Source organism: Galleria mellonella, unplaced genomic scaffold, assembly GCF_026898425.1.
Source record: "Galleria mellonella isolate WM207_F2 unplaced genomic scaffold, CSIRO_AGI_GalMel_v1 utg266, whole genome shotgun sequence".
NCBI classification, from domain to species: Eukaryota; Metazoa; Arthropoda; class Insecta; order Lepidoptera; family Pyralidae; genus Galleria; species Galleria mellonella.
In genome coordinates, this window is record NW_026442061.1 from 197526 (window position 1) to 214884 (window position 17359).

At 33.2% G+C, this 17359-nt stretch overlaps 2 protein-coding genes across 2 annotated transcripts; one reads left to right on the plus strand and one right to left on the minus strand.

Annotated features, from left to right (window-relative positions):
- The first annotated feature begins 2098 nt into the window (after positions 1–2098).
- On the plus strand, positions 2099–15015 carry LOC113515958 (1,4-alpha-glucan-branching enzyme). Its single transcript, XM_026900268.3, has 14 exons — positions 2099–2481; positions 3712–3881; positions 4904–5121; positions 6211–6355; positions 7012–7102; positions 8021–8230; positions 8609–8680; positions 8947–9118; positions 9965–10174; positions 10569–10740; positions 11663–11847; positions 12906–13043; positions 13815–13928; positions 14521–15015. The coding sequence occupies exons 1-14, from the start codon at positions 2369–2371 to the stop codon at positions 14563–14565; spliced, it is 2055 nt and encodes a 684-aa protein (XP_026756069.2). The 5' UTR covers positions 2099–2368; the 3' UTR covers positions 14566–15015.
- On the minus strand, positions 14953–17126 carry LOC113515959 (glutathione S-transferase C-terminal domain-containing protein homolog). Its single transcript, XM_026900269.3, has one exon. It carries the CDS (start codon positions 16835–16837, stop codon positions 15032–15034), a length of 1806 nt encoding a protein of 601 aa, XP_026756070.2. The 5' UTR covers positions 16838–17126; the 3' UTR covers positions 14953–15031.
- Between the last annotated feature and the right edge of the window lie 233 nt (positions 17127–17359).

The following is a 17359-nucleotide window of genomic DNA, read 5'->3' on the forward strand; positions in this document are numbered from 1 at the left end:
ACCATCACAAAAAATCATATCATATGTCATTGGTCCAGGTTTTTGTAATGGATGATAATGAAGTGGTAACCCCACCTGTGCAATATATGCTGGCGAGGCACCAGTTAGGAATGATAGGTTGATAGGTAAAAATAAAAAGCAGGTCAGTTAGCCCATTGTGATGAATACACCTGGAATTCAGCACATGGTTTCCAGGGGGAATCACATGGAGGTCGACCTGACAGGGCATATTACTAAATGGCTCAGGTAGATTGTAAAAAATTTACCTAATTGTGTATGGCAGGAGAGGAAAGATTAACAATCTTTCCTCCCTTGTAATGGGGTTTACAATCTCCATTGCAAGCAGTATACCTTATTAGGTTGACCTCCGCAAGGTTTCCCTGGAAATCATTATGGATAATTCTTGTTAAATTCATCATGATTGACATATTCGACAAGAATTATTCATAATGAGTATCAACACTAACTGGTACCCCACCAGCATATACCGATAGTGCAGGCGGGGTTACTATTTCATTATTATTTATTTTTTGTAATCCATTGTCACCGGGGGTAAAAGGATTGTTAATAATGATATTTAATACGCACAATGGCCCAAGTGAGAGGCTAAGCGCAGAAAATGGAGTCTTTTTCACTTTCACAATGATATTTAACAGCGCCATTGCTAGTAATATATCCTATAAGGTCAACCTTCATCACGCCATTTTCTATGGAAACCATCGGAATTGATTTATTGTTGAATTCGTCACGATATGCAATCTGACCTACTTCATCATTGCCTGTCATCCCTCACTGGTGCCCTGCCAGTGTGTATCAATACCAATCATACAGTACAATGGTTACCGATCCATTATTATCAATAAAAAATATGTATGATAAATGTATACATTTCTTTGTGTTTACACCTTTATAAAAATACCTACATATTTTTTTATCATTCACGAATCATTCTATATTCATTTCACTCCAGATGTATAAGTCACGTTTTGTAACTACACGCTATCTGTTGCAGTGATGCCCGAAATCACCCTAAGGTCATAATCATACTTAACATATTTTACTACATCGCAAAGCATTATTAATTGATAATAATTAGATATCTTTAAGTAACTGTTTGTGAGGAAATTATAGGTACAAAAACTATATATTATAATCTTAGATTATATAGATAGAGCATTAATATGGAGACATACATACAAATGCTTCGAGAAAAGCGGGTCAACTTTCTTACAATTTCATAAAATTTTGTGTGATAAATAGTTATGAGTGTTTCCTTTATAACTTCTATATTTATTTTGTTTTATAATTTTTACATCTTATTAATGCCTAAAAAGTCATTTATTAAATATAGATACATCAAGATACATTATGTGCGTAAGTATATAGAACACTTATAATAAAACGAGTCCGCTAATTTGACAATTAGCTGATAAAAAGTTGACCTGTTTTAGAGGCTCGAGGCTCTACATAATCTAAGATTATATGTACACATATGAGAGCCTTGAAGTGGGAATATCCAATAGACCAGCAGTAACCTATACGCTACGTACGCTAAATATGATGTTGATTTTATAGATTTCATAAGGACCAAAATTTACGATTAGAAGCTGCAGAGAATGACTCGAAAAATTTTATAATATAAGAGGGTAACTTTTAAAATACGGAACATTTGTCCGCGTTAATAAACAGTCAGTAGTGACAATTTGATACAAAGAAAAACCGCAACTTCAATCAAAACAAAATTTTATTAATATGGGGCCACCACAGGAGTAAATCTAAATGTCGAATAATCGACTAATATGATCATAATATTTAGACAAATTAAGAACTTCAGATTTTTGAAGTCACTTAAAATAGTTATTTATTTAATACGTTATATTTATCTTATATTTTTGTTTCTTTTTCATATTTAAAAAAAAAGCTATGATATTATTATTTACTTCATTTCTTTATGAAGAATTATTTACTAAAGTTCATTTTTAAACATAGTTTTTGAACATCGGTATCCAGCCGGTTGCCGGATATCCGTTTCATCACACAAAGTTGCTACTAATGTAATAACGTAAAAAATATAGAAAATTTATCTACCTACCTACGCCACTTTTATTAAAAGGATTCAGTAAAATATTTAGTCTCATTACTTATACTGTGGAGAAATCATTGTTTACTTAACAAGATCACTATTACTTTCCAGCCAGTATTTATAAATTCATAGTAGTGATATACGTGAAAAACGCTTATAATACGTAACTATTGCCATTTTGTTAATTTCATTTAAACAAGAGATAGATATCATTTCGCGCGGTTGTGTGGCGCGTGCGCAGTTCGATTTCTTACCGCAACACCACATATCTATAGATATAAAATAATGGGTGGTAAGTATTCTGCTATGGATCCGATGGAAGTTCCCGTTCCGGACATAGAGAAATTATTACAACGTGATAGTTATTTGAAGCCCTATGAACGTGAAATTCGTCGCAGGTGAGTCATAATTATGTCTTTTTAATTTTAACAATACTATCTACTTTAAATTCATAGTTAAAAAATATCTTTGTTTTCATTTTAGCTATAGGTTAGTTTTGTACCCCACACAACGTAGTGTTTACTAATCAACACAAAAATATAGCTATAAAGCGCTAGATTTACGAATGGCGATAAAATAAGTAGGCAACTACATTTTTACTTTTATCAACATTTCGAAATAAAATTATAATACAACCTCTACTAATATCATGTTAATAAAAGGAAGTGTGGTCTTTACATCTATTAAAATAACAAAAATAAAAGTTTCATTGCTACAAATATGTAGTTGTATTTTGTTATAGAAGTTATGATTTATTCAGCGCTGGAAGCGCTGCGATTCTTGTTTTTGCAATGTCAAATGGAAGGTCATAGTACTTCATAATATTCAATGTTGCCAACTCGTATTCAGATTTTCGGGCTAATTAGGATTTTTCAAAACAAATAGAAGCTATATTATTCAAAAAAATCCTTATAAATCGTCATAGTCGTAGAATACTGACGGATCTATTAAAACTGACGTAAATATTAAATATATATATCCGTCAGTATTCTACGACTATGACGAAATGACAAGTATTATAATATAAGTGAGCTTGGTACTTAGACGGCTCAAGCGATCGTCGTTAAATTTGATAACATGTACTCGTGAAGTATAGAAGTACATGGGCAACTATTAATAGCACTTTGTGAACGTTTCAAATTGGATTTTTGCATGTATTTTACTCAAAGACATTTAAAGTGTCTTCAAAATTTCGATACAGAGAAAGACATAAACCTAGATTAAGACAGAGAAATAAGATCTTTTTTATTCTAACACACCTGGCCTAATTAAAACCGCAAACATATACCGGTATATGCTTTCGGTATATACTGTCGAGGCACTAGTGAATAATAGATAGACTCCCTTGATAATATACTCTTTGTGATAGGTGAAAATAAAGAGTAGCTCTTTTTTAATGATTGATAATGTATATTAACCCCACCTAGGTGAGAATGAAAACAGGTAAGTTGGTCTATCACGATAAATTCCACAAGACGTAACCACGATGGTTTCCAGGGAGGACCATGTGGACTTCAATTTAACAGAGTATATTGTTAGCAATGGAGGACATTCTCTTTACCAACAATTCTTTCGCCCACTATATATATAGTTATTATACCTGCTCAGTATATTATATAAACTTATAGATATGGATGCTTTAAAGACCTTTGGAATCAAATTGAATCGTGGGAAGGCGGACTGGAGGACTTCACAAAAGGTTACAATTACTTCGGACCACAATACAACAATGATGGGTCCGTAACATGGCGCGAATGGGCTCCAGGGGCTCATTCTATACACCTTCAAGGAGAATTTAGTACGTATTTACTATGAAGTTATTGTTGAAATTAACCTCGCCTGCATTATTAGCTTACGCTAATGCGTAAGGGATGATAGATGAGGATCAATAGAGAACCCGACAAGATATGTTGCTTACAGGAGTCTTAATCCCTATAAAAATTCGAATCTCTCCTCTGTGGTATTCTTTATTAACAAAGCACCACAATGCCAGTATTATCTAATTTTAGACAAAGGCAGTACTTTCTGACATAATGTTTTGAACTGTAATAGAACAATAATATGAATCTTTTGCAGCCCAATACTTACTCGTAGTATTTACTGGAAGAAAAATCGAATTTGAGAGTTCATTATCGCAAAGTAACTTACCAACCACTAGGCACGCGAATTATCAAATATTTCTTAAAATATTTTCCCACTAATATTACAAATGCGAACGTTTGTAAAAGTATTTCAATATTTGTTACTAAATTAGGCTTAAATGGCTAAATAGATTGTAATGAAATTTTGTACACAGATAGACCAGATCACATCCTCCGTCTAATTCGCATTGCCAAAGCGAATTATAGCTAAACATTTATATAGCTATTGTCGTATTTAAGATTATTTTTCAGGGGAGGCTTGGTCCCTTAAAAGAGGCATATATGTACATAAGGCTCCGCTCGGATCTTGGGGTGGACACAAGACAATTCTAGAGTGGGAAACAGCCTACACAGTCCCCTTTATATAAGCTTATGTATATATTATAATATCTCGTGTAGTCCCGGCATAGAATAGGCTACTCCTTCCTTTCCCATGGGTATCGTAAGAAGTGAATCAGGGAACTTATGGTCGAGGTATGGGCAGTAGCGTCCCTATTAAAACATCACTAGAAACCTAATTGCGGTTGCCAACCCTGACGTGGCAACTTCTAGCCAAACACCCAAATGGGAGGCCCATGTTTAACGGAGACAGTTACGGCTGATATGATAATGATATATTGTAGCTGGCGATAAGCATCGTCTTCCTCTGCTACAAATACATATTATCCATTCATTTCAGATGGATGGAATCCCAAGAGTCATCCGTTTAAAAGATTAGAATACGGGAAATGGGAGCTCCACATCACCGCAAATCCTGACGGTTCGTGCCCTTTAAAACACGACACGCGAGTTCAGCTTATCGTCAATGATAATTTGTACAGAGTGTCGCCATGGGCCAGCTATGTAAAGCCGTTCGAAGGTTTCACCTATCAGCAGTTTATTTATAAACCAGACAGAGTAAGTTTGATTATGACACGTTATCTTTACAAATTGATAATTTAACTATGTTTTTATTGTGCTAACCCGAAAACATTCTCAAACTAAACTTGTTTTTGTAATACTTACTTGAAATAATATAGTATTCATATAATTAAATTTTATTTTAATCGCAAAAACAAATATTGGCATATTTATAGAGTTAATTGCTTATTAAAAAATAAATATATAACGTATTTGGAAATATAGCCCACGACTTGGGCCTAATTATGTTGTTTGCTTAGATTATATAGAGTGTCTTCATACAAGTGTTTCGAGAAAAGCGGATCAAACTTTATACAATTTTGCGTGATAAATAATTATGAGTGTTTCCTTTATAATTTCTGTATTTATTTTGTTTTATAATTTTTGCATCTTATTAATGCGTAAAAATTTAACTCATTTTATTTATTAAATAATTAAATATAGATACGTCAAGATACATTATGTGCGTAAATATATAGAACACTGATAAAAAAAAACGAGTCAGCTAATTAGCTGACAAAAAGTTGATCCGTTTTTAAGACTCATTGCTGTATTTATATAATTTAAAACTGGTGTTTCTAATTACCCACGCAAAATACAACATCCATACGACTTTCTCCAACTAACTTCAAAAGAGAAGGACATTCTCAATTCAGTTATATTTATTTACATGTTTGTTACCTCATAACTCTATCATTTATAATCCAATTTGAAAAATTATCTTTTTTATCAAAAAGGTATATAATTTCAGATTGGTTCTATCAAATTTATTAAAATTGTTTCAGTAGGTTTGTTTTTATTTTCGGCAACGCGCGCGTAATATCCCTGGTATTGCAGGCGTTCATAGGCTGCGATAACCGCTTACCATCAGGTGGGCCGTATGCTCGTTTGCCACGTCAGTAGTATAAAAAAAATTAAATAATTGGTTTTGCCCTGATTTTTTTTGTTTGAAAACTTAAATTATTATTATGGTGAACATTTAATGATGATGATTATGACATGTTCATCAAATATATGTACCTATATTACTATCTACTTATTAAATTTATACATTACACTAAAATTCTCGTGTCCTTATGTTTTCAGCCATATCAATTTAAAAATCCCAAAGTTCCTAGGCCGAAATCACTTCGTATTTATGAATCACACGTTGGCATCGCCACACCTGAAGGCAGAGTTGGTACATACAACGAATTCAGGGATAATGTACTGCCTAGAATAAAGAATCAAGGTCAGTAATATTAATGACTCATTATTATTATTATTCATTTAATTTAAACTTTATTTACTTTCATTGTTTTTCATGACAACATTTTCTTACTTTACTGAGTATTTTTAGTTTCTTTTTTTTTATAATCTATTATGCATTATATAGGTCTGTTATCTGCAGACAAAATACTTTCCTTTGCGCCTAAGAAGTCTTATTAAGTCAAGTTATTTAGGATCTGCGTAAACGTAGATTTGTACGCAGACCACGAAATTCCCCGTTGTATCCGCTGAGAATTTATAAAATATTATATTTATTATATGTTTAAAAATTATTATATTTTAAGTTCTTTTTTAGCAAATGTACCCTAGTATTTTAATGGATGATAATGGAATGGTAACCCCGTCTGCGCTATCGGTATACACTAGCGGGGCACCAGTGAGATGACACTTGAGAATGAAAAAACAAGTCAATTAGCCCGTCGTGATGAATTCACTTGGAATTCAACACGATGGTTTCCAGGGAGGACCACGTGGAGGTCGACCTTTTTGGGCATATTGCTGACAATGAGACTGGTAGTCCGCATTATTAACAATCCCCCCCCCCCCCTATATACCCTAGCATATAGGTTATATTTAAAATGAAATAATTTATGTATTAAACAATTTTATTGTTATCAGGATATAATGCTATACAGCTCATGGCGATTATGGAACACGCATATTACGCCTCTTTTGGCTATCAGGTTACCAGTTTCTTCGCAGCAAGCAGGTATATATATTTACCTAGTAGTCCTGACTTATATTAAATGTATATACTGTATTTTAAAACGGAGAAAAACATAAGTTTATGTTATATTTTAGCACCGGATAAGGCAAGCACGGCTAGTATTATAATTTAATATATATGTTTTATTTGCTCTTCTAATACAGTTAATTACTTGTTATAGTAATATTTTATGTATTTATTTATTTAACATATTATTTGTATGTTTATATTAGTCTAATTATCTAATACATAAAATTCTCGTGTCACGGTGTTTGTTACCAAACTCCTCCGAAACGGCTTTACCGATTTTCATGAAATTTTGTGTGCATATTCGGTAGGTCTGAGAATCGGCCAACATCTATTTTTTATACCCTTCAATGTTAAGGGTGACCCACTCCTAAATTTTTTTTTTTATTTTTTTGACAATTTTTTTTATTTTTATTTAAATATGATTTAGCATTAAAAAATACATACAACTTTAAATTTTCATCGTTTTACGATCAACCCCTGTATTTTAATCGCGATTTTTTATATTTCACAATAAGTGGTAAAACAACGTTTACGGGGTCAGCTAGTATGTTTATAATATATTACTTTATATTAAATTGAAATACTTTACCGTCCAGTGTTAACTCCGCAAAACGTACATAGAATTTCACAGTGCATTAAAGTTTAAATAAATAAAAAAAAAGTATCGTATGTATTAAGTTAGGATATAACCTACTCGTGTAGGTACTAAATTTTACTTAAAATATTTCAAGCGACATTGAGTTAACAAACTAACATCTTTACGAACTTTTACATTTATAATATTAGTAAATTATATTGTAGCCCTTCGTATAGGTATATATAACATGGAACTTTAACATGAGAGAGCGCCCTCTATACGAGTGGTAGTTATGGATTAATGTTCGTTTTCAGTCGCTATGGTACACCGTGTGAACTCAAGCAGCTGATCGACCGCGCCCACGAGTTGGGCCTGTATGTACTACTGGATGTTGTACACTCTCACGCCTCTAAGAACACGCTGGACGGGCTGAACGAGTTCGACGGCACCAACTCGTGCTACTTCCACGATGGACCAAGGGGCACGCACTCACTGTGGGACAGCAGACTTTTCAACTATTCTGAGTAATTTTTTTTTCAGTTTTACTTGTCTTTTTTCTCATTAAACAGCTATAACAGCCAGTCAGTATTTATTAAGATTTATTTCATTAAAAAATTCATATTTCAACATCCAAAGATACGGTATATTTTGTAACGGGATTTTTTTTTTCTGATCTTATTTTTTACTCTTAAATTATAAAGTATACGTAATTACGTTATATTAAGTCTATTATTTAACCAATTTAATCATCACATGTTATCCGATGCTGAACAATTTAACTCTAATACATTGTACCTAAGTACCTAAAATTATACCTTTACCACTTACACCATAGTGCAACCTAATTTTTTGGTTTGATAACAGTTTTCTAACAATTTCAATATTTCCGGTCTCAATTTCAGAACTGAGGTTTTAAGATTCCTGCTATCTAATTTAAGATGGTATCAAGAAGAATACCAGTTCGATGGCTTTAGGTAAGTAATATAATAATGTGTATTTATTGTATATAAATACAATTAAAAAATCGTATGTCGTCTTGTAAAGAACTGAAGTACCCTAAAGTATTTATATTACCTAAACGTAATGAAAGCTAATAAACCACAGGGGTATTTAAAGGAGGGTGGGGGAATCCGATGGGTCGTACCTTGGATGGTACCTTGCCAGCGTATACTGATAACGCGGTCGGGGTTACCATTCTATTATCATCTTTAAAAAATATATATATCTAATTTCTTCATAGGTTTGATGGCGTGACCTCGATGCTGTACCACAGTCGTGGCATCGGTGAAGGTTTCTCTGGCCAGTACGACGAATATTACGGCCTCAATGTGGATACTGAGGCACTTGTGTACCTCATGCTAGCCAACGAAATTACACACAAGATTGATAGCAGGGCCATCACTATTGCAGAGGTGGGTTGGCGTTCATATACATTCATTCGTATTGTGCAGCTTCATACGTGAGTAAAAAAATCAAGAACTTAGCGGATTGAACCCAGTCCTTAGCCTACCTGGTACTCCTAGGCAAATCTTTAACGAAATCCCACAACGATGAAAAAAGTCACACGAAATCCGTTGAACAAAATACCAACATATTGACATTACAGGGCGTTGCCCGACTGCACCTTTTCCCCTGAAGCCAGTACTTATTACACTTAGTATTAAAAATACCAAATCACTTTTACGAGAAATTGCTCAACCACTCCATTTCGTGTCATATCTATCTCTATGGATTTGAAAAATGAATATTTTTCTCTCTGTCTGTACTAATATTTATATGTTTTTTTTTTTTTATAATCGATAAATTCGAAATCTACTCGAATCTATTTTAAAAATTATTTCATCTATAGAAAGGTTAAATTTCAGCATGTAACATAGACTTACAATAATATGAGTATATATTTTCAAAAGTATCAAAATTTTGCTTATTAAAGGTAACATAAGATTTTAATTTATATTTATACTCTATATATAAAAAAAGTAAATCCCAAAGAGGGTTGACGTCAGGCAGGTGGCCGGTCGTAAAACTAAAAACCAAATCTTTTTGTAATATGGATAAAATCATATTACGCCGACCCCAAATGATTGGGATAAGGGTAGGAAGATGATGATATAAAAAAAGTAAATAATTTGTATGCTATTAAATATAACGAAACATAGTCAACATTGTAAAACAAACTGTAACATCAAATTATGTAACTATGTTTCTAGCCAAATAAATTATTATTGTTACTAAAATAGTCCATTCACTTTGTCTAGGACGTGTCAGGTATGCCAGCAATTTGCCGGCCAGTCGATGAAGGTGGTAGCGGATTTGACTACCGTCTAGGCATGGCGATTCCGGATATGTGGATAAAGTTGCTAAAGGAGGAACGCGACGAAAACTGGCAGATGGGCCATATCGTGCACACTCTCACCAATCGCCGCTGGATGGAAGGCACCGTCGCGTACGCTGAGAGCCATGATCAGGTTATTTTATTTCTATTTCCCCTATTCGGGTATAAAGCAGGTTAACTTTTTTATATAATTTTGCCTGATAAATATTTATGAGTGTTTCCTTTATAACTTCTATATTTATTTTGATTTTATAATTTTTTGTATCTTTTTGATGCGTAAAAACTCATTTTATTTATTAAATAATTAAATATAGATACGTCAAGATACATTGTATGTGTAAGTATATAGAACACTGATAAAAAAACAAGTCGGCTAATTTGAGAATTAGCTGACAAAAAGTTGACTCGTTTTTAAGACTTAATGCTCTATCTATATAATCTAAGATGAATACTTTTAACTAGTTATTTAAATGCACAAAGAAATAGATACTTTGAAATATATAAAATAACATATTAATAATTCACAGGCCTTGGTAGGTGATAAAACGATCGCATTCTGGCTTATGGACGCTGCTATGTACACCCACATGAGCACGCTGAGCGAGTCCAGCGCCATCGTCGAGCGCGGACTGGCGCTGCACTGCATGATCAGACTTATTACTCACGCCCTTGGAGGCGAAGCGTATCTCAATTTCATAGGTAATACTGCCATACAAATTTATAACAAAAATATAATAATTAATACAATTTCTCAAAGAAATTTTTTATCTTTAAATATATATATTTTTAAATTTTTTAATGTTATATTGAATTAAGTAATATTTTGTTATTATTTCTTCTTGTAAATAAATTTATATATATAATTACATACACACATACATTAAATATATATATATATATATTGTATATATATATATATATATATATGTATGTATTTATGTATGTATGTATATATATATATATATATATATATATTTACAATTTGTGTGTGTTTATTTTCAATCAACATCAAAAAGAAGGAGAATCTCAATTTGATTCTATTTTTTTTTGATGAGTGAAAATGGTATGATAACCCCGCCTGTGCTAACGGGATACGCTGGCGAAGCACCAGTGAAGGGTGAAAGATGAGAATGAAAATAGGCCAGTTAGCCCATCATGATGAATTCATCAGGAATTAACCATGATAGTTTCCAGAGGGAACCGCGAGGAGGTCGACCAGATTGGGTATATTGCTAGCAATAGGATTCTCAGTCTCCATTACAAACAATCCCTTTCCCTCCAATTTGGTTGTATTTTTTTTATGTTTGTTACTACATAACTCCGTCAGTTATAAATCGATTTGGAAAAATCTATTTTTTTTTTATGCAGCTTAGAATGGCAAACAAGCTGACGGCCCACCTGTTGGAAAGTGGTAACCGTCGCCTATAGACATGAGCAGCACCATGGACATAACAGAGTATACTGTTATATGAGAGGACACAAATTGGTCCCATAGAAATTTTGTCAAAATCAGTTCCATAGTTTAGTTTTGAACACAATCTGAATTATATTGGTATTCTAACTACTTTGTATTTACGTCTAGTTTTCATTTTAATTTTATTTTTTTGCTTTGTAATTGCAGGCAATGAATTCGGCCATCCAGAGTGGCTAGACTTCCCGCGCGCAGGTAACAATTCATCTTATCACTACGCGCGCAGACAGTGGCACCTCGTGGATGATCAGCTTCTCAAATATAAGTACCTGAATGAGTTCGATAAGGACATGAACAATCTTGAAGAGAGATACGGCTGGCTTAGCTCAGATCCGGTAAGTCTTTTTTTTTTTATACAACTTAGAATGGCAAACATGCTGACGGCCCACCTGATGGAAAGTGGTAACCGTCGCCTATAGACATGAGCAGTACCATGGACATAGCAGAGTATACTGTTTCGCCCATGATACCCCCCATGCGTTGCCATTTCTGAGGACTTGGGTGTTATTCCTCTGTACCCAATAAATTCACACCATATCCCACCCTTCAAAACTAAACACAGTCATGCAAACACAACTGCTTCACGGTTGAAACACGAATGGGACAGAGGTACCCAAGCAATCGACTTTTGTACAAAGTCTCCCTCTTGTGTCAAAGTCAAACAAACAACATTTCTAAGATTAAACAGTAACCACATTATAAATAAGAAAGATTTGATTTTTTTACTTTCATTTATTATAAATAAGTTAACGTAATAAAAATGAATATATGTATATAAAAACTGCTTTAAAAAAATCTTTCATCTATAGAAAGCTATATTTTCTCAACGACTAACATAGGCTATATATTATCTTCAAAAAAAAAAAATTTGAAATTCCTACGCAAAATACAATAATGTAATTGAAAATATAAAATTTTGCTTATTAAAGCTAATCATCATCATCATCATCATTTCAGCCATTAACTGTCCACTGCTGAACATAGGCCATCCCCATAAGGAGAGTTTTTCCAGTAGTTGTCATGCTTGGCAGGCAGATTGGCAACCGCAGTTAGCCTTTGGTTTTTTTAGAGGGACGCTGCTGCCAATCTCCGATTATTAAGTTCCCCTAGTCGCCTCTTAGGACACCCATGGGAAAGGAAGAAATGGCCCATTGTATGTCGGCATCATTCGACAATTAAAGCTAATATAAAATATTAATTTATTTTTCTATTTATCTACCCATACAAAGCCGCAGCGGATCGCTAGCTCTCCGTAATACAGTTTACATCCATGTATTAGTTATCACTTACCATGAGACAGGGTCTTATAGGTACTTCTTAAATAAAATTTAAGTTTAAGAAATACCTAAGTATATTCTTTAGTAAAATATTATGTTTATTTCTACATCCACAGGCATACGTGTCATGTAAACATGAGGGCGACAAAGTGATAGCGTTCGAACGCGCCGGCGTACTATTCATGTTTAACTTTCACCCAGACCAGAGTTTCACTGACTACAGGGTGGGCGTTAACGAGCCAGGAAACTACCGAGTGAGTAACATGTACTATCTACATTAAATATACCTAAGTGTTCAGGGTTAAAGCTTTATTTATATTATAATTTTACAAAATTAAGAATTAACTAGTCAGATTTCTTTTTTTAATAATAATACATATCAATATAAAGTGGAGTCACATAATGATCCCATTTGTCTAGGTCTCAAGCTGGAATATCTTGCATTACGAGAATACCAACAAATGAATTTGAGAGCACAGCTCAGAGTATCTAGATCTGGGAAAATTTATAAAATTCTTCTTTTGGTCTAACCGAGAATCAAACAAGAGACCTCATGAACACAAGATGCTTTGTATACTACTCGGAATCGTCCATAATTTCTAATCTATATTTAAGGCCAAAAACGTGCATATTTGGGTACTAGAGTAATACTCACTTTTAGACATTATATGAACTTAAATATGCTTGTAGAATGAGTCTACAGTAAAGTTCAGAAAAATACTTTACTGTAGACTCTTAAAAAATTGAATCGGGGTATTTTCATTATAAAAAAATGTATAATAAAGTGAGGGGTCAGCTGTTATGAATTCACTTGAATTAGTATGATAGTATCCAGGGGACTGCGAGGAGGTCGAACTAATAATGTACCCTATGTTGCTACCAATCCCCATTACTAACAATCTTTCACCCCCTTTCCCCTTTATTCCGAGTCTTAACTATTTTTGTAAATTTACTCCAACTTCTAAAATAAACTTAAGTCTACAATAGGTAGTTTACATTAGGTATATCGATTCTTACTTTTCAAGGTTGTGCTGTGTTCAGACAGCACGAAATATGGTGGTTTTGGACGCGTGGAACCGAACGGTGGAAACCATATGACACAGGGTATACCATGGAATAATAGAAATGATTCAATCCAGGTATGGGTATTTTTTTTATAACATTTTTTAAATCACTGTGGTGGCAAACATGCATACGGCCCACCTGATAATAAGCGGTTACCGTAATCTATGAACGTTTGTTGCCGACTCTAAAAAAACCTCTTACCCCTTTTTTTGAAAAACCCCATACTGTAGCCTCTTAGGAAAACTTTGACAGGGAGCTCATTCTATAACCTCATAGTTCGTAAGAGACAGCATTTCTGAGACTACGCTGTACGCAACCATCCTAATAAAATTTTAAATCAGTTCTTTTCCATGTTGGAAAGTAGAATTTTTTATTTATACATCTACTGGGTATTTACATCTACTGGGTAAGCTTTACAGTCTTCCAATACGCTCACCCAGGAAATCATCAGTACAATAACATATATAAAAAAAGATATAATACACGAAGATATTAAATATTTGCAAATAACTAATCGAAAATGGTAAACACTATTAAATATGTTGATTTGTTAATCTGCAAACGAGAAGCCATGACCTGAACTTATTTTCACTGAAATATGTTTATCGAATGTAATTTTTTTATTAAATTACAGCTAACGGTATTTAAATTATTGTTGTGTTTCAGGTATACATTCCTTGCCGCACCGCAATAATATATGCACGACCATAGTTTATTATATTTACATTTATTAAAGCTTGTTACTTTTATTAGATATATAATGTAAACCCATTTAATAGACTGTTAAATATAAATATTGTAATAATGGCTGTTAAAATATACAAAGACTATCGGGTGTAAAATAAATCTATGTGTTTAATTAGATTCATACTTAGACAATCATTCTTTCGGGGAAATTGTTTGATTTTGGATATTTATAACTATTTTTGTTACATCTCGTATTTAAATCTTAAACTTTAGGAGCTCATATACCTTAGGAGATTACAAGTAAAAAATTCCTATTTTACATACTTCAGTGATTATCTGACGTTTCCAAGGATTAGTTTTTTATTTTACATCAAGTGTTGTTATAAGAAGGTTGGTAAATCAAAGACTTAATTTTGTACAAAATATATTTTCAGAATTTTGTTATATACTTAAATAAAAAAAATTATAATCTAATTTAATAGTTTTATTGCTAGGATGGGACCCCTATGAGTAAATTATTTTTAGGTGTGCACGAAAGAGGTTTTAATCTTGAGAGTGTGACTGTATAGCCAAACTCTTCAGCTAATCTGCCTCTGTCCGAATCTATAATGGCCATACATCTAGCACCTCTAATGGTTAATGGATGTTCCTTATGAGTTTGATCGGCCGCATGACCAATACATAAATACTGGTCAATGGTGACATTACTAAACTTACAACTCCTAGGATAAACTAGTCTATCTGTAGCATGCAGGGATCCATAACAACATGGACACAAAACAAACTTAGCATTGACTTTCAAACACTTGTCCAAAACTAGGTCGCTTGCTATACCACAGGCATGTAAAGCAATGCCTATATCAAATTTACCAATAAAAAAATCAAGGTTACACTGAAAGAAAAGTACATTTTTTAGACCCATATCATGCACCCTTTGTCTTGCCCTCAAAAGTGATTGTTCTTTGTTTTCTAATAATATTACTGTACATTTAGGTAATAGGTAAGCAATTAGAATCCCCAAATGACCACTGCCACTGCAGAAGTCCACAATAACATCCCCTTCTTTTGCTATATTTAAAACGGCTAATGCTAGATTTTCAAGCTGCTGAGATTTCCTGGTAACTCTCTCATCAGGCAAATGACCCGCTGTAGGATTAGCACCATCGGGTATGTCACTCCAATTTATACATGAATCGAAAGGAATATTCTTTACATTTAATTCCATGCCCTCTACCAGTGTACTCAAAGCATTTTCTATGTCATCTGGTTTGGTAAATAATCTTTTCTTTGGATTTTGCCTTTTTGGATCACATTTGTACAAACTGACATCATCTGTTGTAGGTACAGATAAGTTTTCAAGCAATATTGAATGTTTCCTGATCCCATCCAGTACAGATTTTATTGTTTGTATCTCAGGTATGTTCATAACATTTGTAAACCACTTAGATGTCAATGGTAAAACTGATTCAAAAGTAGTACCAAATGACTGTGCTATAATATAGTAAGAAGGAAGTAAAATTAGATCAGCTAAAGTGAAAAAGGGACCCTCGGCAAATTGGTGACTGATGTTTAAGTCCTCTATTTTGATAGAGCAATCTACTTCTAGTTGTTTTTTAATATTAGATTTCCATTTCCTGGTCTTAGACGTTCTAGTATTTTCTGATATTGATGTAACTTCCTTCGCTATCTTTCTATCATCATCAATTTTTTTTAATGTCTCTTTCTTTATATCTCTTGCTACTTTATAAACATTGTGTACTCTTACCGGCTTCCTAAGATGGTTCTCAAATCTGACCATGTTTTTTGGTAGTACACACATTTTTTCAGTACTTAGACATTCTTTTATGGTTCTCAATAAATCTACTTCGCAGAATTTTGTCCATATTGAAACCTCATTGGGTGCCTGCAAGCAACCTTTTCTAAATCCAAGCAAACCTTCTTCATGTTCAAATGAACTTTGGTTTTGTGTGCGGTACTTACATATGTGTCTAGCCACTGCACACAAACCAGTGATGATAGTGTCTCCATATAAAGTTACAGGAAATGCACAAGATTTTACTTGCCAAGGAACATCTTTCAGATTAGTAAAATGAAGATTAACTTTTTCCTCACAGAAATCAAGTGTTATTTCATTCTCTGAAGATGGTATAGAGACAAAACACAAGTCTACCTCATCTGGAGCACAGTATTTATAAATGCAATAAATTATATATGACTGCAATGGCAAGGATATTTGATATGATTGTTTATAATTATCAGAAGTAGAATTGGTTTCCAAAAAAACAATATTTTCCATATCTGATAATGTATATTTGGATAATTTGATCAAATAAAATACCTGTTATCTCTATTTTCAATTATCATTACAAAATTACCATAAACCATATTCAGTTTGAGTTGTAAAGCACGTGGCTATCAATTTCCATTAATTGTAACCAAGTTTGATTGTTGAGGTGATTTTAGAGGTTATTTTAATTTTTTTAAAATAAAAGTAAACAATACCATAATATATGAGTAGATAAGTAGGTAAATGTGGATAATTTAATTACTAGGCTTTTTGGGACTTTCAGAACTTAAGTGCTGTCAGTCAATCTTTCCTGTCACTGTCACGCACGCACATTATTTGAGCAGGATTGACACTCTTTCTGCTAACGAAACTAACAATTTATCTATGCGACCAATTAGATGAATATTCGTAGTATTTCACAGTAATTATTTTTTTTAATGGGTGATAATGGTATGGTAACCCCGTCTGCGCTATCGGTATATAATGGCGGGGCACCCGTGATAGATGACTTATGAGGATGAAAGCAGGTCA

Excerpts from the sequence above, each read along its gene's own strand:
- LOC113515958 (XM_026900268.3), top strand. The coding sequence starts at position 2,369 with ATGGGTGGTAAGTATTCTGCTATGGATCCGATGGAAGTTCCCGTTCCG. Across the intron at positions 2,482-3,711 it reads GAACGTGAAATTCGTCGCAG|ATATGGATGCTTTAAAGACC; the intron begins GTGAGTCATAAT and ends ATAAACTTATAG. Across the intron at positions 5,122-6,210 it reads TTATTTATAAACCAGACAGA|CCATATCAATTTAAAAATCC; the intron begins GTAAGTTTGATT and ends TTATGTTTTCAG.
- LOC113515959 (XM_026900269.3), bottom strand. The coding sequence starts at position 16,837 with ATGGAAAATATTGTTTTTTTGGAAACCAATTCTACTTCTGATAATTAT.